Raw genomic sequence first — 26,993 nt, forward strand, 5'->3', positions numbered from 1 at the left:
ACGTCACTTCCTCTAGGAACACGTGCCTATTATCATACGTCTTTTTCACCTCGGAGAGGACGGTTCACTTTTTGACGCTCTGTGGCTGACCTTGTGTGTTTGAGTGACACCCGCCGGCCACGTTACCCAGCTTGTCTGCTCGCCTTGCCTACAGTTTGGTGAGCTCGTTCCCGTTTGTTGTTGGTTGTTTGCGCTGTTTCGTTACTGTACGTTGTCCGTTTTTTACGGACTTGTGTGTCAGTGACTTGCGTGTTTCGCCATTTTGTTGTGTGAGTTGGTTAGCTAACTCGTGTGACTTTGCTAGTAGCTCTGCGTGCCCTCTTTCTGTTTGGGCAAGTGTAGCTTTAGTATTTTGTTGACGCGTAAGCGTGTGTGTTTACTGTGTTTTCAGTCGTTTTGACTTACGTTTCAGTAAATCTTTTTGGCTTTGCCACGTGTTGTTGACGTTTGTGTCAGTGTCTTGCGTGTCACCATTTTGTTGTGTGAGTTAGTTTTCTAGCTCGTGTGACTTTGTTTGTAGCTCTCCGTGCCTCTGCTTGTGGGGCAAGTTTAGCTATAGTATTTTGTTAACGCATTAGTGCGTGTGTTTACTGAATTTTCCAGTCGTTTAGACTTATGTTTCAGTAAATTTTTTCGCGTTGCCACGTGTTGTTGTCAACATGTCTGATTCAGACAAGCGCCGTGGCAAGTCGGACCCCAAGGGGAACATTAAGGCTAAGTCTTCCTCTTCCAAAGCAACGTTACTTGTTACAGACCAAGAGCGTAACACTTTGTTGGCTGTACCAATTTCGGCGCCTAGCGCTGTTACTACTTCTGCTTCTTTTGCGGCGCCTAGCGCTACTGTTACTTCTGCACCTGTCTCTACATCGGAGACTTCGTCTTCTTTGTTAGCACCTGGACAAGGTGCGTTGGTTTCCTCTCTGTTAAAGTCACTGGTTCCAGAAATCCGCAGCTTGGTGCAGGCAGAATTTCAGCGTTCCGTCGCCAGCAGTTCGGCGTTTCCGGCATCTGGCAGTGACGTCCGGGCATTGGCTTCCGTGTCTTTGTCCTCCACTTCCGGCTTGGAGCTGCGTCCTCCCTCTTCAGCGTCGGTTGGTAAGCAGAGCTGGTCCGATAGCCCTCGTGAGGCGCCTGGACGTTCTCCTTCGGGGGACAGCTCTTTCGCATCGGGTCACGACCGATACCTTGCTGATCTTTCATTTCCGGCGATAACCTACGAGGCCCCGGACTTGTTCGAACAGCGGCGGCAGTCGGTTTCGACTGCCGCATTTCCGGCACTTGCCGGAAGTGATGATCCGTCCGCTCCGGCACGCTACGGCGGTCGCGGCAGGATGGAGTATTCACTGACTTCCGGTCCTTCCGGATCGCGAAGTCAACCAGTGCAGTCTTCACTTCCGCATTTTGCGGTTCCGTTGACTACACTTCCGGTTTCGGCCGGAAACGCTTCTTCCTCTTCTGGTGGTTCCTTCCGGATACCAGATAGTGGATTACAGCGTGCGCCTTCCGGCTTTCAAGCGCCTAGGCTTGAGCAGGCATCACTCCACTCAGTCGGGGGAGTGACGTCAGCTCATCCAGCTCCGGTTTTTGCGGATGGTCGTCCTGCTTACCCTTTACCTTCACAGGATTTTGGGCGGCAGGATGACGTTAGTGCTCAGGCTTTTCCGGTTTCCGGTTTGCCAGGGCATGCTTCTGCTTCCGGAACTGGTGACTTCGGTCAGGGTTCCACGTGTGACTATTCTGATGCTCCATCAGTGGTCAGCGAGGAGTCGCGGGGCGTGTTTCCGTCGAAGCTCAAGTCTGTTCTTGACGTCGCGGCGGAAGTAACGTCTCGTTATTTTCCTGAAGGGGTGGTGGCTGCGGACTCTTCCGCATCATTCGTTCCTTCTGCCATGGCGGACTTCCGGCCGGCACAGGAGGATGTTTCTTCCTTCCGGTTCGCCGAGTCTCCGTCAGTGGCTTACCAACTTTCGCATTCACTGGTTCGTCCAGCACATGCGGGGAGTGGTATTCGGCCAGTGCCTGTTCCGTTACTGCTTCCTTTTGGTCCAGTTCCGGAATCAGCTCAGCAGTGGGTGGCTTCAGCTGCCCAAGCCTCTTCCTTCGTGCCTACGGCCAATAGGAAGCTTGGCATGCCCAGTCAGAGCCAGAATTGGCTGGCGTCTTTTGCACTCCCTAGGGCTACCCTTCCGGTTTCCCGGGAATTGCTGCCTCTTCTGACTAAACCGATCAAGCGTGATTCGGTTTTGCCGGTTTCCGAGGCTTCCCTCCTCTCTGCTGAGGAGGTTGGACGTCGGCAGATCGAACTGTCCTCCATTGCGGAGACTCTCGTTCGGGCTCTGTCTCGGGCATTGACCGATTCGCTAGTTCCTTTCACTCTCAGTGAAGAACAGAATGCGGACGATGTCTCTGCGCTTTTGGCCGCATTGGCCAAGGTCAATGAGGAACAATTGCGTCTTTCCTCCCTGCAGTACACCCAAGCGGTACTCTGCAGGAGGGATCTCTTCCTCTCGCAGTCCCAATTCACGGAACTGGCTACTAGGGAGACCTTGAGAGTCTCCCCGGTCTCAGAGGAGTCTCTCTTCTGTCCGCTGGCACTGGATGCCAGACAGAAGGAGATTCAGTCAAACAAGGACAGTCAGTTCCTTGACTACACTCTGAAGGGGGTGAAACAGTCTCAGCCTTCTAAACAGAAGCAGGCTCAGACATCGTCTAACCCCAAGCCAGCTCAGAAGCGGCAGGCTCCGCCGGCCGCTCGTGGTGGGAAGAAGAGGACGGCATCGGGGAGGGGGCGTGGCGGCTCTGGAAGTAAGCCACACCCCCAATGAAGCGCTCCCGATCTCACCTCCCTCCCGCCCTCCACCTTGGTGATGGCGGGAGGCCCCTCCCGGGCACTTTCTCGTTGGATGTCGGTAGTAGACAGCCAATGGATTGTGGGAGTGGTGAGATCGGGCTTCCGTCTACTCTGGCGGGAGGAAAAGGCGCCTCTTACCCGAGTGCCTCCGCGGTTCAAGCCCCCCTTCTCGCAGGAAGCACGTTCCGTCTTGCAGTCGGAAATTGCCTCCCTGGAGCAGAAGGGCGCGGTGGAGAGAGTTCGGGTCCACAGCTCCCTGGGATTTTACGGGCGTCTGTTCGCTGTTCCCAAAGCATCAGGAGGATGGCGTCCCGTGTTGGATTTATCTCTCCTCAATACTTTCTTGAGGGAGATAAAATTCAAGATGGAGACGCCAGCCTCTGTCCGAGACTCTCTCCGCCCAGGAGACTGGGTGACCTCGATCGATCTCACGGACGCATACTTTCACATTCTTATGCATCCGGCCGACCGGAAATGGCTTCGTTTCCGGTGGGGAGATCAGATCTACCAGTTTCGCGCACTCCCTTTCGGGCTGTCTCTCGCACCATGGATTTTCACCATGGTGGTGAGACAGGTCTGTGCACTGGTGAGGTCCCAGGGTATCCGTCTGCGGGCTTATCTGGACGACTGGCTCATCATGAACCAGTCCCAGAGCGGCTGTTCGCAGGATACCCTGACGGTTCTTCGAGAATCCAACTCGTTGGGGTTCTCGATCAACCGGGTAAAGTCGGAGCTGACCCCGTCACAGACATTCACTTATCTGGGGATGTCTTTCGACACGGTCGCTTGGACTGTCCAGCCTTCTCAGAGAAGGGTGGACAAGCTCCAAGCCCAGATTCGCTCCACTTTACCTCTCCTGATGGCTTCCATCCGCTCGCTCGCCTCCATCTTGGGGCAAATGGAGTCTATGGCTCTTCTGGTTTCACTGGGCCGGGTCCACAAACGTCCGCTTCAGTTCGCGCTGAAGCCGTTTGTGGACTTTCCTCTGGTGGACTGGGACGCCCTCATCCCTTTGCAGGGATGGTTCCAGTCTGCGACCCTTCCGTGGTTGGACACGGAGTGGGTCTGCAGAGGTGTTCCGATCGTCGTGCCCCTCCCCGACCTGGACCTCTTTACAGATGCGTCCAGGGAGGGTTGGGGGGCACATACAGATCTTCAGACTACTTCCGGTCTGTGGACGACGGAGCAGTCCTTGTGGCACATCAACTTGCTGGAGCTAGAGGCAGTTGCTCTAGCTCTGGCCAAGTTTCTGCCCTCCCTGTACGCCAAACATGTTCGTCTGTTTACAGACAACATGACAGTGGCGGCGTACATCAACAAGCAGGGAGGCTCGCGGTCCCCGTCTCTCTCGGAGAGGGCTTGCGAGATCCTGGTGTGGTGCTTTCAGCATCATATCACGATCTCGGCCAGGTACCTTCCAGGGAGGCTGAACACTTTGGCGGATGCGCTCAGTCGTTCCGGTACAGTGCTTCAGTCGGAGTGGACGATCACTCACGGGGCACTGCTTCGCCTTTGGGCCCAGGTCCAAAAGCCTCTGGTGGACCTTTTTGCCACAAGGTACTCAAAGAGGCTTCCGGTGTTCGTCTCGCCATTCCCGGACCCTCAGGCATGGCGAGTGAACGCTCTGGACTTTCCCTGGACGGGTCTGGAGGCGTACGCCTTTCCTCCCTTTCCGTTACTCAGCCGAGTAATCCGGAAAGCGGAGATGGAGGAGCCGGCCCTTCTTCTTCTGGTCGCTCCTCTGTGGCCGTCGCAGGTCTGGTTTCCAGATCTTCTTCGGCTCGCCCAAGGGCCCCCCATTCCTCTCGCACTCGTGCGAGGGGAACTAGTGCAGCCCCGAACAGGCATTCCACACGAGGAGCCCAGTCTTCTGAAGCTTCACGTGTGGAAGTTGTTCGGGACTCGCTGAAGCGCTCTGGGGCGTCGTCTTTGACTCTGGACTTGGTGGCTCGCTCGCATAGAGCGTCCACCTCTTCAGTTTATGCTTCCCACTGGAAGGCATGGACTGCCTGGTGTTCAGCTAGAGGGGTGAGTTCGGTGGCTCCGCGCTCTATTCAGGTCGCTAACCACCTCTCTTTCATGTCTTCGCAGGGCGCCTCAGTCTCCTCGTTGAGGGTCCGGCGCTCCGCTATCTCGGCGACTCTTAAGCAGATTGGTCGTTCTGTTCGAGTCGGGGGCGTTATAGCTGCAGTCATTAAAGGGGCTGCTCTTAAGGAAGCTAAAGCTCGTTTGCCCGCTCCCAAGTGGGACTTGTTTTTAATCCTGGAATTCCTTCGTTCTGCGGATTTTGAGCCTTTAAGCGAGGCCAGTCTGTTCAATGTCACTCGCAAAGCGCTGTTTCTCCTTTTGTTGGCTACGGCCCGACGGGGTAGCGAGGTCCACGCCCTGTCGGGTCAGCCTGGAGATATCTCCTTTGAGCCGGACGGTTCCGCATCTTTGCGTTTCCGGCCTGATTTCCTGGCCAAGAATCAGTCTCCGGGGCAGGCCTCTCCGCTGGTTAGAGTTAAGGCTCTGACCAGCGCGTTGGCCCCGGATGACCCCGATTCGGTCAATTGCCCTGTGAGGGCACTTCGTCTGTACTTAGCCCGGACTCAGCCGATTCGGTCTAGTTCTCAGAAGTTGTTGTTTATCTCTCTCCTTACTAGGCGCGAGAAAGATTTGTCGAAGGTAACGTTGGCCCGGTGGGTGTCCTCGCTCATCAAGCAGGCTTATGAGTGGAGTCGCACAAAGAGGGGGGGGGTTATGCCCTCCTTGCCACTTGACTCGGCCCGAGCCCATGAAACGAGGGCGTGGGCATCCTCTCTGGCAGTTCTGCGCTCCAGACGTCTAGAGGAGGTGCTGACAACTGCGTATTGGCGTTCCGAAGATGTTTTCATAAACTTTTATCTTCGGGACGTCACAGCTCTTCGACAGGATGGCTCCAGAGGCCTTCCAGCGCTCATAGCAGCAGGCCAGTTCCTGTCCAGAACTTGATGGTGAGTTTTGATTCATTTCTAGCCCACCGCCTTGTTGATGTTATCTGCTAATGTGATTCGGAGTAAGAATATGATATTAAATGGAAAATTTCCTAAATAAATTATCATTTAATTAATATACTTACCCGAATCACATACTGTATTCCCTCCCACCTGCCCCGCTTATGGTTTTAAGATTTTTTAAAGCCGTATGATAATAGGCACGTGTTCCTAGAGGAAGTGACGTGGCATACACCCGTATGGGAGGTAACTCCCGGTGTACTGGCCCATTACCAAAGCTACTTTCACTTTCGTTTTGGTGATGGGGTTGCTTCCCTTTAAATTCTTTAGCCGGGTAAGCGTTTTTCAGTGATAAGCATCTCAGGTGACTCAATGCTAATGTGATTCGGGTAAGTATATTAATTAAATGATAATTTATTTAGGAAATTTTCCATTTTCTTGTAAGTATATCTTTTCGTTTATGCGCAGCTTCATGGTTTAGATGGATGGTGAGATGTTTGATTTAACCGTCATACTTTCATTCTGTTTTTATAAGTTATATAAGAAAGTTTCTCTAGTTGATCGTGATGAAGGGGAATAATTCAGAAATGATAGTTAATCCTTACAATGCACCTTTCTTGTTGTATAATATGGTTGGATTAATTCAGAAATTGTCAGTTCTTGCACAGCATGTTTGTTGTTGTATGGTATAGGTGGACTAATTGATAAATTACACTGCATGTTTGAGGTGGACTAATAGAGAAACTGTCCGTTCCTACACTGCACGTTTGTTGCTGTGTGTTACAGGTGGACTACTTCAACAACAAGGTGATCTGTGACCTGGTGGAGCTGCCCCACAAGGGTGTCCTGGCCATCCTGGACGAAGCCTGCCTCAGTGTCGGCAAGGTCACTGATGAGGTCAGTAGTTGTACTTTTTTTTTTGGGGGGGGGGGGGGGGGGGGGGGGGGGGGTGTGTGTTGTTGTTGTTGAAAATGTCATTGTGTTGATTGTATTGTTTTTATACTAATTTGATTGAATCTTAAATCCTACAAATGCAATGTTGCAAATTGTATTGTCTTTGAACTCTTGGAATTTTGTTTAACACTTGTTTTTGTTTATTTTTTATCCAGATGTACCTGGATGCCATGGCACAGAAACTGAAAAGTGATCGCTTCACATGCAGAAAGGTAAGATAAGGCACACTGAATTGATTGATACTTGTTCTGGGACTGGATGATGTACGGAAATACATCAGCTTCTACAGACACTGCTGTCTTGTTTAACATGTCTATGACTGAAGGGGGAAGGGGTGGGGGGCAGAGGGGGGTCTTAAAAGGGGGGGTTCCAGAGTATTGATCTTTGTGCGTGCTCACTACAGTGGAACCCCCTATTTACGACCTCCAGGAATCTGAGAAAATCTGGTCTTTAAAAGGAGGGAGTCTTAAAATAGGGGTACATTTACACAGGTTATGAACAGAGAATGTGAAAAAAGAATAGTCTTTAACGGGTGGGAGTCTTAAGTTGGGGGGTCTTGAAAGGGAGGTTTAACTGTAACAGCATTTGATCAGTCTCATGAACTGCCGTTCCAGCTGGCTCCTGCAGACAAGACGCTCGAGCACAACCGAGACTTCCGCATCAAGCATTACGCCGGCGACGTGACCTACAGTGTGATGGGCTTCATCGACAAGAACAGGGACATGCTCTTCATGGACTTCAAGAGGCTGCTCTACAACAGGTAAATCACAAGATCATTTGATGTGTTGATGCGGCGTGTCTGTGGTGAGGGGGGCCATTGACAATTGCTCATGCAGGGGGAGATGGGATTTCTCTCGTCTCACGGCAGTTAAAGAAGGAAACTGTCATTAAAACACAATGCACAAAGGTTGACAGAGCATCCTGCATTTTTCTTTTCAGTCTGGCAAAGGGTTTACCAAAGAAAATATGCACGCGCACACACACATACACACACACACACACACACTCACATTCACACTCACACTCACACTCACACTCAAATTGATCAAGCATTTTGAATTAAGATTGTATGGTTCTTTTGAATCCATGAGAGTGTGTACTGAAGAAAATACATTCCAATATAGCTCAGAGGTTTTGGTCCACCTATGACTGCTTTTACTTGTGTAGTGGTAAGCATACCATGAATAACTACACTTGATACTTGACATTTTATCTGTAATTTTTGACTCACATGCGAAGCAAAAGTGAGTCTATGTACTCACCCGAGTCGTCCGTCCGTCCGTCCGTCCGTCCGGACGTCCGTCCGTCCGGACGTCCGTCCGGAAAACTTTAACGTTGGATATTTCTTGGACACTATTCAGTCTATCAGTACCAAATTTGGCAAGATGGTGTATGATGACAAGGCCCCAAAAAACATACATAGCATCTTGACCTTGCTTCAAGGTCAAGGTCGCAGGGGCCATAAATGTTGCCTAAAAAACAGCTATTTTACACATTTTTCCCATTTTCTCTGAAGTTTTTGAGATTGAATACCTCACCTATATATGATATATAGGGCAAAGTAAGCCCCATCTTTTGATACCAGTTTGGTTTACCTTGCTTCAAGGTCAAGGTCACAGGAGCTCTTCAAAGTTGGATTGTATACATATTTTGAAGTGACCTTGACCCTGAACTATGGAAGATAACTGTTTCAAACTTAAAAATTATGTGGGGCACATGTTATGCTTTCATCATAAGACACATTTGGTCACATATGATCAAGGTCAAGGTCACTTTGACCCTTATGAAATGTGACCAAAATAAGGTAGTGAACCACTAAAAGTGACCATATCTCATGGTAGAAAGAGCCAATAAGCACCATTGTACTTCCTATGTCTTGAATTAACAGCTTTGTGTTGCATGACCTTGGATGACCTTGACCTTGGGTCAAGGTCACATGTATTTTGGTAGGAAAAATGTGTAAAGCATGTGAGTCGTATGGGCTTTGCCCTTCTTGTTTTGTTTACAGCTCAAATGGTGTGGTCAAGTCCATGTGGCCAGAAGGCAAACAGTCGGTGACAGAGGTAAGGTATTGACTAAAGTGCAATGTTATACTTCACACATGTCACCAGGCACAGATTTTGTTCAGGCAACTGGTGGATTTGCAGTATTTTGAAACTCCAGAGATCATTCTTAAGATCACCAGATCATTTCAAAGAAAACAAGACGCGTGAAGCGATATAAAAACATTTAATCAATTTGTCGGCATCAAAGTAAACAGGCCTGGGAATGATACACCTTTCGTCGTAAATACGACGAAGTCCTTTTCTAATTGTGTAAGAAAAGAGCGTCCGTGTGCCCTTAAAAATGCTTAAAACGCAAAATTGTCACGTCAGTACGCCCAAACCACTTTTACTCATTCCCAGGCCTGGTAAAAGATCAACACCACAAAAGAGTCATCTCCGAGACTATATATATTCAGATTGTCTCGACTAACCACACCCGAAGACTGAGACGGGTCACGCTCGTTTCAGCTATGCGTGCGAACGTAGTACTTACTTAACCTATTTTCTTTCATTCTGAGCACATTTTTATTATTTTCTTTCATTCTGAGCACATTTTTTGAGTAAACATGACATATCTATACATTTTTGAATTCTGGAGAAGATGAGGAATACGATACAATCATTTTTAAATCTGTTAGTAAAAATTCGATTTTAATGACAATTTTAATGAGCAAACTAATGAACTAATTGGTAAGCTTCAGAGTCGAAATGCAATCCCATAGAATTCTTGACAAAAATTTCTATTAATTTGATAAAAAAATGAGGGCGTGACATTGCTACCTCAACTTTCGCAAAAAGCCGGATATTACGTCATCAAAGACATTTGTCCGAAAAGAAAAAAAAGGTCTGGGGATATCATACCCAGGAACTCTCATGTGAAGTTTCATGAAGATCGGTCTAGTAGTTTTCTCTGAATCGCTCTACACATACACACATACATACCTACATACACACACACACACACACACACACACACGCACACACACACACACACACACACACACACACACACACACACACACACACACACACACACACACACACACACACACACACACACACACACACACACACACACACACACACACACACACACACACACACACACACACACACACACACACACACACACACACACACACACACACACACACACACACACACACACACACACACACACACACACACACACACACACACACACACACACACACACACACACACACACACACACACACACACACACACACACACACACACACACACACACACACACACACACACACACACACACACACACACACACACACACACACACACACACACACACACACACACACACACACACACACACACACACACACACACACACACACACACACACACACACACACACACACACACACACACACACACACACACACACACACACACACACACACACACACACACACACACACACACACACACACACACACACACACACACACACACACACACACACACACACACACACACACACACACACACACACACACACACACACACACACACACACACACACACACACACACACACACACACACACACACACACACACACACACACACACACACACACACACACACACACACACACACACACACACACACACACACACACACACACACACACACACACACACACACACACACACACACACACACACACACACACACACACACACACACACACACACACACACACACACACACACACACACACACACACACACACACACACACACACACACACACACACACACACACACACACACACACACACACACACACACACACACACACACACACACACACACACACACACACACACACACACACACACACACACACACACACACACACACACACACACACACACACACACACACACACACACACACACACACACACACACACACACACACACACACACACACACACACACACACACACACACATTCACCTCCACCCTCGTCTCGATTCCCCGTCTATGTTAAAACATTTAGTCAAAACTCAACTGAATGTAAAAATGGAGGAGGCATGTTTTGAGTTTATTTCACTGCGTTTTAAGTATTTGTTTGTACACATTTAATTATGCACAAACTCATTTTCTCAATTGGATAAGTACGCTTGTATGGATATTTTGGTTTGAAGGTTCATGCAGATATGTTTTCAAACAGAAAGATTATAAATTTATGATTTATTTTTGTGTGTGGATGTTACATCTTTTCTGTGTGTGCATTTCAGACAACAAAGAGACCAACAACTGCTGGTACAGCCTTCAAGAATTCCATCATTTCTCTCGTGGAAAAACTGGCTTCAAAGGTGAGTCTTTAACACCTGTGCCTTTAGGTGTCAGTCTGGTCCACGCGTGTTGTTTTGTTGAGCCCAATTATTCATTACATTTAGTCAAGTTTTGACAAAATATTTTAACATCGAGGGGGAATCGAAACGAGGGTCGTGGTGTATGTGCGTGTGTGTGTGTGTGTGTGTGTGTGTCTGTGTGTCTGTGTGTGTGTGTGTGTAGAGCGATTCAGACTAAACTACTGAACCGATCTTTATGAAATTTGACATGAGAGTTCCTGGGTATGAAATCCCCGAACGTTTTTTTCATTTTTTTGATAAATGTCTTTGATGACGTCATATCCCGCTTTTCGTGAAAGTTGAGGCGGCACTGTCACGCCCTCATTTTTCAACCAAATTGGTTGAAATTTTGGTCAAGTAATCTTCGACGAAGCCCGGACTTCGGTATTGCATTTCAGCTTGGTGGCTTAAAAATTAATTAATGACTTTGGTCATTAAAAATCTGAAAATTTAAAAAAAAAAAAAAAATTTATAAAACGATCCAAATTTACGTTTATCTTATTCTCCATCATTTGCTGATTCCAAAAACATATAAATATGTTATATTCGGATTAAAAACAAGCTCTGAAAATTAAATATATAAAAATTATTATCAAAATTAAATTGTCCAAATCAATTTAAAAACACTTTCATCTTATTCCTTGTCGGTTCCTGATTCCAAAAACATATAGATATGATATGTTTGGATTAAAAACACGCTCAGAAAGTTAAAACAAAGAGAGGTACAGAAAAGCGTGCTATCCTTCTTAGCGCAACTACTACCCCGCTCTTCTTGTCAATTTCACTGCCTTTGCCATGAGCGGTGGACTGACGATGCTACGAGTATACGGTCTTGCTGAAAAATGGCATTGCGTTCAGTTTCATTCTGTGAGTTCGACAGCTACTTGACTAAATATTGTATTTTCGCCTTACGCGACTTGTTTTGTTTCTGGTTTGGAAAATCTTGCATCAGAGGTTGATTTACCACACTTTACCACCATCAGTCTTTTCGCATTTTTGAGTCACTTGAGAAAAAGTGACTCTATGTAATCGGTCAGTGTTAGTCTGTCCGGCCGGCCGGCCGGCCGGCCGTCCGTAGACACCACCTTAACGTTGGACTTTTCTCGGAAACTATCAAAGCGATCGGGCTCATATTTTGTTTAGTCGTGACCTCCAATGACCTCTACACTTTAACGATGGTTTCGTTGACCTTTGACCTTTTTCAAGGTCACAGGTCAGCGTCAAAGGAAAAATTAGACATTTTATATCTTTGACAAAGTTCATCGGATGTGATTGAAACTTTGTGGGATTATTCTTTACATCAAAGTATTTACATCTGTAGCCTTTTACGAACGTTATCAGAAAAACAAGGGAGATAACTAGCCTTTTCTGTTCGGCAACACACAACTTAACGTTGGGCTTTTCTCGGAAACTATAAAAGTGACCGGGCTCAAATTTTATGTGAACGTGACTCATTGTGTTGTGAATAGCAATTTCTTCCTGTCCATCTGATGCCTCATATAATATTCAGAACTGCGAAAGTGACTCGATCGAGCGTTTGCTCTTCTTGTTTTGGTTTGTTCTGGCATATTGGGGTTTGTCCCATTCCCTTTGCATCGTTGAAGAATCTTTTCGGGCATGCCTTTTTATTCTTAGCGTGCATGGTTGTGTATAAAAAAAATGTACTTGAACTGTTTTTCTGTTTTCTTAACTGTGTTTTGTTGTTGTTTCTTTTACTTTCAGACAGTAATTTAAAATGTTTTGGTGAGTGTTTTTACAATGATGTGATGATGATTTTGTGCAGACACCTTTCTACGTGAGATGCGTCAAGCCCAACGAGATCAAGTCGCCGGTGCAGTTCAACGACATGCGGGTCAGACATCAAGTCATGTACCTGGGGCTCCTGGAGAACGTCAGAGTGCGCAGAGCAGGCTTTGCCTTCCGCATGTCCTATGACAGATTCCTGCAGAGGTCAGTGCTGGTCTACCTCTGGTTTCACCTTACCTGTACATTGGAACCCCCCTTTTAAGACTTCCAAAAATCTGATTAAATCAGGTCTTAAAAAGGGGGAGATTTAAAATTGGGGTTAATTTACGGAGGTTATGAACAGAAATTCTGAGAAAACAGGGCCTTAATAGGGAGGGAGTCTTAAAATGGGGATCTTAAAAGGGGGGTTCCACAGTACCATAAAGGTTTTATCTACCCCTAGTTTCACTGTGGGAACTCCTGAGTGCTGTGAATGATAACAACCAGCAAGTTAAATAAGAAAGTGACTGTTTTTCTTAACCATGCTTGGAAAATGTGACAAATTTCTGTATGTTCCACATTCAGACAATAAAGTTGTGTTGAATTGAATTGAATTTGGCCTAGGTGATAATTTTTGAAGGTGTGATGTTACATGCACACAGATGGTTAGATTTCTGGTTGATTAGAGCTGTTTTTGGCTCACGTAAGTGTAGCCTATGCGATCGTAACTTTGTCTGTCTGTGCGTGCATGCGTGCGTATGTGCGTGCGTGCGTGTGTATGTCTGTGGTAGAAACTCTAACATTTGAAGACGTCACATTACATTGACGTCACATTATGACGTAAGAGGGTTAGACGTCACGCGAAGGAAGTACTGAAAGTCTCAGTCATTATTATTTTGAGCGGGCCGAGACTAGTTGGCAGTCGTGTCCCTGTAAGTAGGCTACATGCAGACAGACAGATCTAGATCTAGTGTCTCGCTTTCTTGCACAGTTTCACCTATGCTCTTTCTCTGTGTGTGTGTGTGTGTGTGTGTGTGTGTGTGTGTGTGTGTGACGGAGTGATTGAGTTTGTGTTACTGTTTGTCGATTTCTTACGTGAGCCTTGATGGCTTCGCCTCTTGTTTTTACTGTGATAAGTGAATAATCTATGATTAAAGCGCAACTAAAAAAAAAAAAAAAAAAAAATCAATCAAACACTCTGAATTAAAAAACTTGTTTGCTCCAGCTACAAGTATCATCATGACTTTTCCCCCGGTAGCTGCTTGCCCAGTCTCCAGCTCACAGCAGAGCTAGCCTTTTATTTTGTAAAGAAAAACATTTTGGAGAGTCTTACATTTTGCACCCTTATTTTTTCACTATTCAATTTGGATGACGACAGAAGTAAACAGTATTACATTTTCTTGTTGGATAATCTATTGAAAGTCTATAATCTTATACAAGTAGCATTATACGAACACAGAGCACCAAACGAAACAATGATGCTTTCTCTTTTTTACGTTCCTATTCAACTTTGATCTAAAGACAATGGGTTTAGGTTACTGGTACCAGTTTCTCAAATAAACTGTTTACAGTGAAATTTCAGTACTCAGTATTTTAAAGCTACTTTGATGGGTGAGGGCCTTACATATCTTGTAGTCAGTGTTTGAAAGCTACTTTGACAGCTGTGTCTTTTGTCTGCAGGTACAAGTGCATCGCCCGTGACACCTGGCCCAACTTCCGCGGCAGCGTTGTGGATGGTGTTCGCTACCTTGTCAACAACCAGGGCCACAGCAAGGACGTTGCATTCGGCAAATCTAAGATCTTCATCCGCTCGCCGCAGACGCTGTTTGACTTTGAGGAGGCTCGTGATCGCCGCATCCCTGGCATCGTGCTGTTCATGCAGAAGGTGGGTGGCAGTGGAGGTATAGCAGTGTTGTTCCCAGATTCAGAGGACACTAGGTCAGTTGGCCCTGGATTAACAATAGGTATAGGTCCATCTGTCCTGACTTTGTCCGCTTAGTAGGAAAACTGATCGCCAAACAGCGCAAAACTATCGGACGGTTGACCAGTAAGGGGTCAGACCAATGCGTCAGATGAGAAAAGTATACATCTAAGACGGAAGACCAAGGCCTGAGAACAAATAGTACTACTGGAATAGTGGACATTATGGTTGACAGCTCTGGAAAGTAGTGTTGGGTGGTCTGTGTGCGCATAGATGATCTCTGTTCACAGTGTGTAATCCTTGCTGATGTGCCAAAATGGCATTTGTTTTTTAGCATTTTACTAAACTTAACCCTTTGCCTCCAAAATGAAGTGGTCGGTCTCCTATTCAGTTTCCATGACATGGGAAGTAACTCTTCTAATTTCAAACTTTAAAACATTGTAGCAAAGTAACCACAGCGAGTTTTCGTAACTGTTACTGCACAAACCTCACATTAAGCTGGTAGAAAAGGAAACAGATATGGGTCATACTGTATTGTAAGTAAGGTGAAAGCAAATGTGAAAGTAGGCAGCATGGCGTACAGCGGGCATGTCTTGGAATTCCGGGAGCTGCAGATGGATTCTTAAACATGCGATACTACAAGACGTTAAGGAGTACATCGGCCCAATGGCCTTTATAGTAGACAGACACTCAGACAGACAAGTAAATACAGTTAAAACCTTGTCTGAATTAATGGCTCTGCATGACCATATTGACCTGAACGCTTTCTCAGATATGTTTTCACTCCATTTATGTGTCTGTCTGTGTGTCTGTCCACTATAAAAGCCATTGGGCCAATGAACTCGTGAACGTCTTGTTTTGTTCAAATCAAAACGTTCCAATACCTTACCATTTCTGTTTTTAGAGTTTTGATTTTGGAAGTTAGCAGTCTCTGCGTTTTTGGATTTGAGAACATATCGTCTTTAAGTTCACAAGCACTGTGCATACGTGTGTGCCTTGGACCTGGATTTGTCTGCATTATGTGATCTTTCATTTCATTCCTTCCACTTACCAGATGACGCGTGGAGCCTTGGCTAGAAAGCGCGCCAAGCGGATGCGTGCCATCTACCTGATCATGAATCGCTTCAAGCGCTACAAGATGCGCTGCTACATCCTCTCCGTGGTTGAGCGCTTCCGTGGCGTCAAGCAGAGCAGGGACTACGGGAAGAATGTGCAGTGGCCCCGCCCGCCCGCCATCCTGCAGAACATGGTGGAATTGTTGCGACGAGTTCACGCAAGGTAGAGAGACTGAGAGAGAGAGTGTGGCTGTGTGCGTGCGTGCGTGTTTTATTATTTTATTTTTTGTTTGGAGGCTGGGGTCTTTGTGTGTGTGCGGGTTTATGTGTGTTGGGGGAAAGGGGGATGGGGGTCTGTGTGTGTTTGTACATTGTATGTATGTCTGTGTGTGTATGTGTCTGTGTGTGGGGCTTAGTTGAACAGTTATTGAAAGTGCATGCTAGGTACTACTGTCTGCTGTATGTGGGTGTGTCGGTATTTGTTTGCATATACATATATGTGCATGCATGTGTGGTTGAAATGCCGCAGAAATTGCATGCCAGGTTGTGTGTGTTTGTGTGCAAGAATGCATTTGTACTTCTCTCTTGTTCTCTGCTTGGATTTGTTCAACTCCTGAGTCCGTATTGTTTCAGATGGAGAGCGTACATGATCCTTCGCAAGATCCCCAAGGAGGAGTTCCCTATGTGGAGGCTCAAGGTCACAGCAGGTGACCTTCTCATGAAGAAACGACGTGACTGGGGCGTCAAGCGCAAGTGGGAAGGAAACTACCTGGAGAAGGTAATTTTGCATCAGTGACTGTTTTAATGTCATTGTTGTAGTTTTTTTCTGGATAATTTCTCATAAAAAACCCCAAGAAAGGTAAGCTTATGAAGCATTTAATTATAGACATGGACAAACAAATGCAAAAACTGATGTTTCGGTTAATCGTTAGCCTTGAAGAGTGTTTTTGATTGGCAATTTAAAGAAGCGTAAGTGGTTCGGAGTTTGCAGCATAAAAGTGGGTTGCGGAAGGTACATCATTTTGTCTGATTGATTTCACCATCAGTGAGTATTACGCAAAGATGCTCCAACCAATCTGCTCTCTCCAAAGAAGATGCAGACTCATTTTTGTGTGTGTGTGTGTGTGTGTGTGTATGTGTCTGCATCTGTGTGTGTGTTTGTTTCTGTATAGAACAATACCTCAAACCAAGCAGTATTTTAAGTACTCTTTAAAAAAAAAGTCTTATGTACTTTCCTGTTACAAATCTTCTCCAGTTTTACGTATAAGACAATACATAGAGAAAGCTTCAATTTGAAAAATAAAGTGACGGGCGCAATGGTGGAGTGAATAAGACATCGGCCTCCTAATCAGAAGGTCGTGAGTTCAAATCCCTGCCGTGGCCGCCTGGTGGGTTAAGCGTGGAGATTTTTCCGATCTCCCAGGTCAACTTATGTGCAGACCTGCTAGTGCCTTATCCCCCTTCATGTGTACACGCAAGCACAAGACCAAGTGCGCACGGAAAAGATCATGTAACCCATGTCAGAGTTCGGTGGGTTATAGAAACACGAAAATACCCAGCATTCTTCCCCAGAAATCAGCGTATGGTTGCCTGAATGGCAGGGTAAAAACGGTCATACACGTAACAATCCACTCATGCAAAAACATGAGTGAATGTGGGAGTTTTAAGCCCATGAATGAAGAAGAAGAAAAATAAAGTATGTGACTTGATGCTAACAACTTGCATCCTCTGTTGCAGACGTATGAGAACAGCAGCACAGCAGACTTTGTGTCTCAGATGAACAAGCTGAAAGCCAGGGATGGATTCACAAAGATCCTCTTCTCATCTCTCGTCAAAAAGGTGTGTGTCTGGCTGAAAACTTAAGCCTTGCTCTCTCTTTTCCCGTTGCTCTTTCAACCAGTAGTATCTACCAGTCATTTTGGAGTTTCTATTATGTTTGCTCTTGCTGTAAATGTATTTCTAAATAAGACATGTCTATCAGAGAAAAAGAACCTTTATGGTCTATACTGCAAGAATTCATATTACATGTGTAAGAGACATTATACCTGTGTCATCTTATTGTAGTTCAGCATGTTAAACCAAAATGTGATTCAGCATGTTAAACCAATATGTAGTTCAGCTTCTTAAACCAATATGTTAGTTACCAGTACTCATTCTGCAGACTGAGCTTCTTGCGTTTATATTCCAGCCAGTGTTACCTCACAGAAAATCTTTCAGTTTCAAAAGAAATTCATCCTCCGAAAGCAGCATATGGCTGCCTAAATGGTGGGGTAAAAACGGTCATACACGTAAAAATCCACTCGTGCAAAAACACGAGTGTACGTGGGAGTTTCAGCCCACGAACGCACAAGAAGAAAAAGAAATTCAGAATGTGTTCTGCTTGTAGTCTGTAGTCGGAATAAATATGCGAATGATATTGTGTTTTGACAGACAAACAAACACAACAAGACGGCAGAGCGAGCCGTTGTGTTCACAGACAAGTTCATTTACAAGCTGGACGCAGGAAAGCACTTCAAGCCCATGCAGAAAGGCATCCCCTTCGCTGATGTGAGTTTTCTGTTAAGCTTTTTTCCCCTTTGCTACTCAGTACTGGTGAGATGCTGAGCGATTACCAGAGTTTAAAGTACTTTTTAGATTAACTAGAGAAAGTTTTTGAAAGCAAACCACGTATCAAAATCTCCACTAATAATATTGGGTGTACAGATCTAGCAATCAAGGAAATGAAAGCTCCGAATTAAACAATCACGTGCCTCAGATCTTTTAAAATCAAATAACCCTTTTGAGACCACGCTTTCTCACATTTTCTGTTCATAACCTCTGTGACCTTACCTCAATTTCAAAGTTCCTTTTTCTTTAGAAGTGAATTCTCTGATTTTGTTGATCCTAAAGGGGGATTCCACTCAGTGGAGGTCTTAAAAGGGGGGTCCTCTGTACTTAAGATTTCAGGTGACGGAGCAGAGGCAGACAAGCTGATAGCTGTACACCTGTCAGGAGCAAGTATTGTCACACGTTTGTAGTTACAGTTGTATGAAATGAAACTCTGCATCCGGGGGCCCGCTAGCTTAGTTGGTAGAGCACCGGACTTGTGATCCGACAACTTGTGACACGAGTCAACTTTATGTGCAGACTCAAGAGACAGTATCCATGTTCCACCCCTGTGTCACCACTGTGGCACATAAAAGACCTTGGTCATTCTGCAATAAGTTCCACCTAAACAGGCACACACCTGGGTAGTGCGACTCTGTTGCTGCAAGCTTTCCACTGGGAGGAAGCGACCCAGCAATGGGACAATAAAGTAATGAAAATGAGAAACAAAATCATCCTGTGTTTACAATTGCAGGTGACGGGAGTGAGCGTGACACAGGAGTCGGACCAGCTGATCGTGATACACCTGACCGGCGGCAATGACCTTGTCATGTGTCTGCAGAGTGCCAACCACGAAGAGAGAGTTGGCGAGCTGGTTGGGATGATAGCCAACAACCTGAAAAAGTATGTACCAGGAAGTTCATGAACACCTGTTTGCGCTTTTAATATTGGTGTACTTTTCCCCCCAACACAACTAAAAAATACCATTTTATGTCTGGTTTGATCGCCCTTCCCTTCCCTGATATCAGAGTATGGCTGCCTAAATAGTGGGGGTATAAAACGGACATTCACGTAAAAACCCACTGGTGCAAAAACATGAGGGTTTCAGTGCATGAATGTAGAAGAAGACCCCTCCTCGCAGCAGCCTCCCAGGGAAGACCATGCTGTGTAGCACATGATACCAGTGTACCACTGGGAATCTCTGTCTGCTGAGCCACTGGAATCATTTCTGACACATTTCTCAGCTCCCCCTTCACGCTGAGAGTAATTCTGTAAAGTCTGTTGAGGGATATGCAGGTCTGTTTGTCAACGTCCTACACATTGTCCATGTGATAATATGGAAAATATGCGTCAGGCCATACCCCATTTTGGACACTTTCATTTTAGATTTGCATTTTCCAACAGATTGATTAATCACAAGGAACATATTAAGCTTTGACCTGTTCGAACACGTTTCTCGATCCACAACAAAAACAATGAAATCACTGATCCGAAATTTTGCTGTGAATTTTTTCAGTTTTTTGTTTTGTTTAATTACTGTTCTTTCTTTTTCAACAGGCTCTACAAGCGAGACTTGCAAATGAAGGTGGAGAATAAAATCAGCTGCACACTGGGAGACAAGAATCGTGCCGTCGTGGTGAGAAATGTTGCCACTCAGAATGGTGGCGCTGCCTTCAGGAAGGAAGGAAACGACCTGGTGCTCATCTACCCCACAGGATCTTGAAGTGCCATTCAGTGTGTGTGCGTATGAATATTTGTCGGTGTTACACACATTGTTTGCAGTACAATATGAAAAATGTAGCAGATGCAGTGGAAACCCCCCCACAGATTTTCTGTTATAACGTCTGCAATATTTTTTCTATCAGTTGCAAAAAAGGTGTCAAGGTTTAACACAAATCACATACGCATAGACTTTCTAGGAAGTCTTATATAGGAGGGTCTTAACTTGAGGTTACCTACCATTGTAGTATGCTTTCCTTGTGTATGATGCTGTGACTGTGAGTGTGTGCATGTACATTATAGAGATGCTGACTGGTATGCAAAGAGGTACAGATGTGAAGGACAAGCTGACATGAAGCTTCAAAAGCAAAGGATGGATAAAGTGACAGATCTTTAAGGCCAAACTGATACGAGAAGGAAGTGAGGGACATATATGTGGGCAAATGAATGTGTGTTTGGTGTTTTTGTACATGGCTCAGCGCATTTTAGACAGATTTGAAAAGGAGAATGAATTTTCTGATGCTTACACAAGTGATAACCAATTGCATTTGCACCATATGCTGTTTGTTTTGTATATGCAAAAATATTGCTTTTGTGGTTATATCTTGTAAACATGTTACTTCCTTTGTAAGTATATCCTCTTGCAAACTCCCGACAATGTTTTCTCTAATTTGATGTTGCCTTTAATACCTGATATATCGACAAATCCATATGATGTGAATGTGTGTATATGCCTGTGTATGTGACATATCTTGTATGGTTTAAGTAACACATCAGAACACAACCTTGTGTTATAATAAGCTTGTCTGAAAAGCTGAAAAAGTGATGACTTTGTCACAGAGTTTTTCATGTAAAATAATATTTTGTACTTTGGATTTAAAATGATGTAGCAATGTGTTGACTGGTCACTTATCAACTTATTGACAATGCTGTACATTTTAAATTTTTATTTTAAGCTATTGCTAGGACTTTGTACAACTTTCGTATGCACCTGTTATTAGAACTAGATCTGTTTTTGCAAAAAATCTTGTTTTTTGGACAGAAAAAATATCAGTCTAATGCTGTTTTTAATAATTTTTTAAACCTTTGTAAAAATGTTGAGTCGACTGCATCCAGGGCTGTTACACCGGTTTCTCTACCACACTTCAACATATCTCTGAGAGAAAGAGAGAGAGTGAATGTGTGTATACATGCTACAGTCTAACCTGTCGATAACGATGTCTGGAGGGGCCAGCCAAAAGGGTCGTTGTGGTCACTTGGGAAAGGTGAATTATATTGAGAGAAAAAGAAACAAACCTCATCGGGGATCCTTTGGGGTGGTCGTTATTGAGTGATGTCATCAGGGCAGGTTTGACTGTACATTATAGTATGTGAAGGAAAGAATGCTGTCTTGCTTTTATCTTTTTTAACTTTACCCAGAAGGTGGATCTGGTGCTTATAACATTTTATATTGATTGCACAAGTAGAGAAGAATATGTGTCGTGTGATCATATTTACTGTAAATCTTGTTCTGTGAAACACAGCATTTTCTCATTTTGTTTGACCTATATGACTATTTACACCATTGAAAGTCTTGCATGAAAATAATGCTTTTTGGAAAAGGTTGAAACTTAGAAGTAGCTGAAATATAGTGGTTTAGATAGCTGAGGAGCCCAGGCTCTCATGTTCATCTGTGAATCATAGAACTATTATGCTTTTTAGCAGCTCAAGTGCTAAATGAAAACATGTATGCTGCAAAAAGTTTCAACGAAGACTGAGCTTTAGCTTTTGGGTAGCTGAGTGTTGTACTTAGACAGTTCAGGTTTGCGCGATGCAGCAAACAGTGGTGGCAGAGAGTTGAAGATAATTTGACTAGTTGTTTATGTAGAACATTTTGCGTAGCTGAGTGTTGTACTTAGACAGTTCAGGTTTGCTTGATGCAGCAAACAGTGGTGGCAGAGAGTTGAAGATAATTTGACTAGTTGTTTATGTAGAACATTTTGCGTATTTGAGTGCACCTTCATTTGTTTTTGTGGGTAGAGAATAAATTGCTACACCTAACTGGAATTCACTGAAAAAGTGATTGTGTTATTAACCAGCATAACTGTACAGGTAATTTGTCAAAGACAAAGTGATTCATTGTTCGCCTTTTTGTCGTCTTCAGTGATTGACTGTGGTAAATAGCTTTGACTCTCACGGTTGATGATCATAGCTTGTGTTCTGTTTGTGTCTGTCGCATTTGTTTGTTCTCTGAAAAGTGTTTCTTTTGCTTGTAGATTTCAGATACATGTATTGTTCATGCAGAACTGTGTCCCACTGTGAAACATAGGAGTCTCTTGTTTGCTAGCGAAGAAACATTGTCTCATTTTGTTCACATACAAAAGCAAATCTCCACTACTTACACTTTTTTCAAACAAACTTTACATGTACATGGCTATTGCATGTATTCCTTCTACTTTTTGTGTGTGCAGATATCGGTTAGTTGAATGCATTTTTTTCTTCTTTTTCTTCTTTGAAACAAATTGAAAACAAAATTTAAAGAAGACTTTAGCTTGTAAGTTCTTGCAGATTATCGATCCACCAGTGACTGCTGCCAGTGAAAAGTGTTATGTAACATTTTTTATTTTTTATTAACCAATCATTCTGATCTGAGAAAAGAATGCAGACACGAGGATGCCCAAAACAGGAGATGATTGCTCGAGTGATGTTTGGGTCAGGCATTTTCAGAATGAATAAACCCACCGATCAGCAGGTTGTAATGTGCTTTCTGCTATAATTACATCGCAATAGGCATCAACAATCCAGAATATATCGACCTTACTGTTGACCATGTTTATTGTAATCAGAAATTGTTCAGCCTCGGGTACAGATCGGTGCTTCATGGAAACATCAACTAACATTGAGGAGTGTGACCGTGAAGGAAGGGATATGTTTAAAAAAAAAAATTTGAACTTGTAAAGCGCTCTGAGCTGTAGGATAGCGCTATATAAATGTTTCATTATTATTACTATTATTATTATGATGCTGAAAAGTATGCTTTACGGGAAGTCCCACTGAAACTGTATGTAACCATGAAAATAGTATTTTGCCTTGAGCACAGAGCTACTAAAATCCAAGAATTTTTACAGCATAAAACCTCAGTATTTTTATGTTTGACACAGAGCTAATCCAGAAGTTTTTACACTATCAGAAGTGTTTAATTGATATAAATACTGCCAATCAGTTATGGTCCGACTGTTCTGCCTCCTAAATAATTAATTTGTTTTCACGTATAGAGATCTCATCACAAGACTGGAAAAATGGTATTGGATTTTGAGATGTTAGTCTCGCTGTTTCACACTCTGTTCTTCTGTTTGAGGATGTGCATTTTACTGTTTGGAAGCCACCTGTGATCTGTTACGTCTTTTCAAATTGTTGTACACATGGTATGTGAAGTGTCCTTACACTCAGTCTTCATTCATTTATGACTTAAGGTTGTTAACTTTTTTCCCAAAAATGCTTTCTGTTGCCCGAGAAAAGCCTTGTGAAAAGATATGTTTGAACTAAATTTGCACACGTAACCAGAAAAATTCTGGAACGCTGAAGAAGAAGAAGAAGTTGATAAAGTGTAACCTGCGATGTGAGGCCCCTAAGATAAGAGGACACCGTACAATAAAGGACTTCTGTTGTCCTTGTCTACTAATACCTGCGATGACAGGCCACCTGCAATGTAGGGACACTTTCGGTTGGTCCTAAGGGTATCCTTTCGTTGCATGCACCACTGTACAGTGGAGTCCGGGTACAACGAATCTCAAGGGAGATACATTTTAGTTCGTTATATCAGTAATTCGCTGTAGAGTTTTCAACCCTAAATGGCCTCAAGACAAGTTTTCCCACTCACCTTCAAATGATCGTCCCATCGATCTTTCCTTGGAGAGTACAATCTCTGCATGTTTTCAACAGCTTCATAATATAATCCATAGAGAGGCATAGTTCAAATGTTCACTTTACTGTAATTTTAGAAGTAAAATTTAAAAAGTCGTGTAAAAGCATGTACCGTATTTTCCGGGTCATAAGGCGCGACATTTTTCCTCCTCAGTGTATCAAAATAGGAAAAAAATCAAAGAGACCGCCTGAGTACCAGTCAAACAACTTGTGATAATGCATGTTTCAGCTACTAGGTACTACCCTGGCCATGTTTCCTCTCAAGACATCAAAGAGACCGCCCCATAGGTTAAACTCGGTCACTGACCCCGGTGCAGGAAGTGTTTCCTCTCTCAGATATGACAGGGGAACCACCTCTCATAGCTAAAACTGGGTCATTGACCCCTGGGAAGAAGGTCAGTGTCAAGGCATCACAATGGACCTGCCTTTGATCTCGCCGCACACACAGAGCACACATATTTCCACTCTGTATTCTTGCTTTGATGTGCGGCTTATTTTCATTCTTCGACCGTTTGTTACTTTTACTTGTGTTTGTGTATTTTTGTCTTTGGAGAGAATTATTGACATCAGTTCCTTGTAGCCTTGTGACTTTTAGAGACAAAATGGCTCTGTTTGTTATAAGAGGGGTTCGTTATGCAAATGAGTTCAAAAGGTTGGTTGTAGCCGGAAAGTAACAAGTAAGAAATAGAAGGCTGTCTGCCGGGAAATCAATGGCAGTTCGTTAAAAGCGGGATTTCCTTATACCCAGGTTCGTTATAGCTGGACTCCACTGTACCAACAGTGCATTTGATGACAACAGTGTTCAGTTGTTTGGTGTGGTTGTTATTGGGTGCTGTGAAGAAAAAACAGCTTGCTGAGATTGATTTCATTGTACAGTTGGCTTAATTGAGTGATATGGGGTGGGGGGTAATGTTATGGCTTAGTTGAACCATTCTGAATACAAGAGTTCTCTCTCTTCACTTGCTTTTGGTTGCTTTGGACTGTTGTGTGGCTTTGGCTTGATGGTTTGAATGGCAGGACTTACTGATTGTTGTATCAGTTAAGTTTAATGGCTTAGCACAAAAGACTTTGGGCCTGTGGAGCACTTCTGTGTATTTTATGTCTGTTTGCCAAATATTCTCTTAAAACCAGTTGAAGCTGATTCACTTATCGAAGATTTTGGATCTGAAAGTGAGTTACTGATTGAATTTTGTGGTTTAGTTCTCTTCCTCTTCCCCTTCCTTCTTTAAAAAGGGATCTTGGAGTCGAAACTACGATCTCATTAGAGGAGCAGTAGATTATCTACTGTCAACATTTTTTTTTAGATAAACGGGTGTCAGTCAGTGTTTGCATTGGAACGGTCATGGTAATGCACTAAATAACCTGTGATTTTAACACTGAATAATGTGATTATGATTTTGCATTGATTCATGACAGATTTATTTATTTATTTAATTTTTTTTTTGAAGATGAGCAAATAACAATACATGTACATTGTCTTGACATGTTGCTATACATAAAAAAAAAAAAAAATTGATTGAGATGTCCTGCGACATATTCCCGCAGTGGGGCACTGCGGTTATGAAATTAAAGGCCCCTCCTGTTTTTGGAACCGCAGGAGCTTTCTAGTTTGCTGTTAGGTAGATTTTTGGTTCCTCTTTCCTGTCATGCTCTCTTTTTCTTCATGAATTCTTTTCTTTTTTCTGCCTTCTTGCTCATTCACCTGTATTTTTTCCAAAAATCTCTTCTCTTGCCGCTTGTCTCGCGATTCATGTATAGTTTGATCTGTTAGTGTTCTGATGTGGGTCCAGCAGTGGATGGGTTGGGCCTATTTTAACATACTGGAAGCTGGTAATCTTCCAGTAGGTGTTAATTTAGTTTTACTAAAGCCTGCTGGGACACAAGTAATGGGTTGGTGCATTTGTAAACAGGAATCGCTTGACAAGTGGCCCCCTTCATCCCCCCCTTCCTCGTCCTGATATGGCTCTGCGTAGTCGGCTGGACGTTAAGCAACAAATAAACAAACAAATCCTGCGACATATGTCCAGATATGTACACTCAAACATCACTACCAAGTTGATAAAACGAAAGGCACGCTACGATTATTTATTTTTTTTTAATTGATGTGCATTGAAATTGAACGTTGTTTTTATATGATTTTTTTGGTCAAGTTCCATTTGGAGTGCAGACAAACTATTCGGGCACTGTACCTAGAAGCAGAAGGCACTTCTTTTGAGAATTGTCTGGGATCTTGTTTAGTCAGGCATGACTGGATCGATAATATTTCATTTTGCTGTCAGACTGTAAGCTTCAAAACTTTACACTATAATTTAGCTTTGTTACACTGCAGAAAACAGGTCGTATGTAGATTATGAGTCATGTTTGGTTGGCTGTCAAACAATATCTTAAAATCCCCCCGCGGGTTAGGGGGAAGAATTTATCCGATGTTCCCCAGCATGTTGTAAGAGGCAACTAACGGATTCTGTTTCTCCTTTTACCCTTGTTAAGTGTTTCTTGTATAGAATATAGTCAATTTTTGTAAAGATTTTAGTCAAGCAGTTCTCGCAGTGGGGCACTGCGGTTATGAAATTAAAGGCCCCTCCTGTTTTTGGAACCGCAGGAGCTTTCTAGTTTGCTGTTAGGTAGATTTTTGGTTCCTCTTTCCTGTCATGCTCTCTTTTTCTTCATGAATTCTTTTCTTTTTTCTGCCTTCTTGCTCATTCACCTGTATTTTTTCCAAAAATCTCTTCTCTTGCCGCTTGTCTTGCGATTCATGTATAGTTTAATCTGTTAGTGTTCTGATGTAAGTCCAGCAGTAGATAGGTTAAGCCTATTTTAACATACTGGAAACTGGTAATCTTCCAGTAGGTATTAA

General features: G+C 43.9%; 1 protein-coding gene across 1 annotated transcript in view; it reads left to right on the plus strand.

Moving 5' to 3' along the window:
- Positions 1-26,661, plus strand: part of LOC138982192 (unconventional myosin-Id-like) — a 51,564-nt gene extending 24,903 nt beyond the window's left edge. The window contains exons 11-23 of the mRNA XM_070355419.1: positions 6,613-6,723; positions 6,936-6,992; positions 7,395-7,540; positions 8,789-8,843; positions 11,114-11,191; positions 13,014-13,180; positions 14,636-14,840; positions 15,931-16,154; positions 16,565-16,709; positions 17,669-17,770; positions 18,362-18,478; positions 19,272-19,420; positions 20,075-26,661. Of these exons, the coding sequence (XP_070211520.1) occupies positions 6,613-6,723; positions 6,936-6,992; positions 7,395-7,540; positions 8,789-8,843; positions 11,114-11,191; positions 13,014-13,180; positions 14,636-14,840; positions 15,931-16,154; positions 16,565-16,709; positions 17,669-17,770; positions 18,362-18,478; positions 19,272-19,420; positions 20,075-20,240 (1,722 nt within the window). The 3' untranslated portion in view covers positions 20,241-26,661. The remainder of the gene's footprint in view (positions 1-6,612; positions 6,724-6,935; positions 6,993-7,394; positions 7,541-8,788; positions 8,844-11,113; positions 11,192-13,013; positions 13,181-14,635; positions 14,841-15,930; positions 16,155-16,564; positions 16,710-17,668; positions 17,771-18,361; positions 18,479-19,271; positions 19,421-20,074) is intronic.
- Positions 26,662-26,993: the final 332 nt, after the last annotated feature.

The sequence above is a fragment of the Littorina saxatilis genome, linkage group LG12 (genome assembly GCF_037325665.1).
Source record: "Littorina saxatilis isolate snail1 linkage group LG12, US_GU_Lsax_2.0, whole genome shotgun sequence".
Classification (NCBI taxonomy): Eukaryota; Metazoa; Mollusca; class Gastropoda; order Littorinimorpha; family Littorinidae; genus Littorina; species Littorina saxatilis.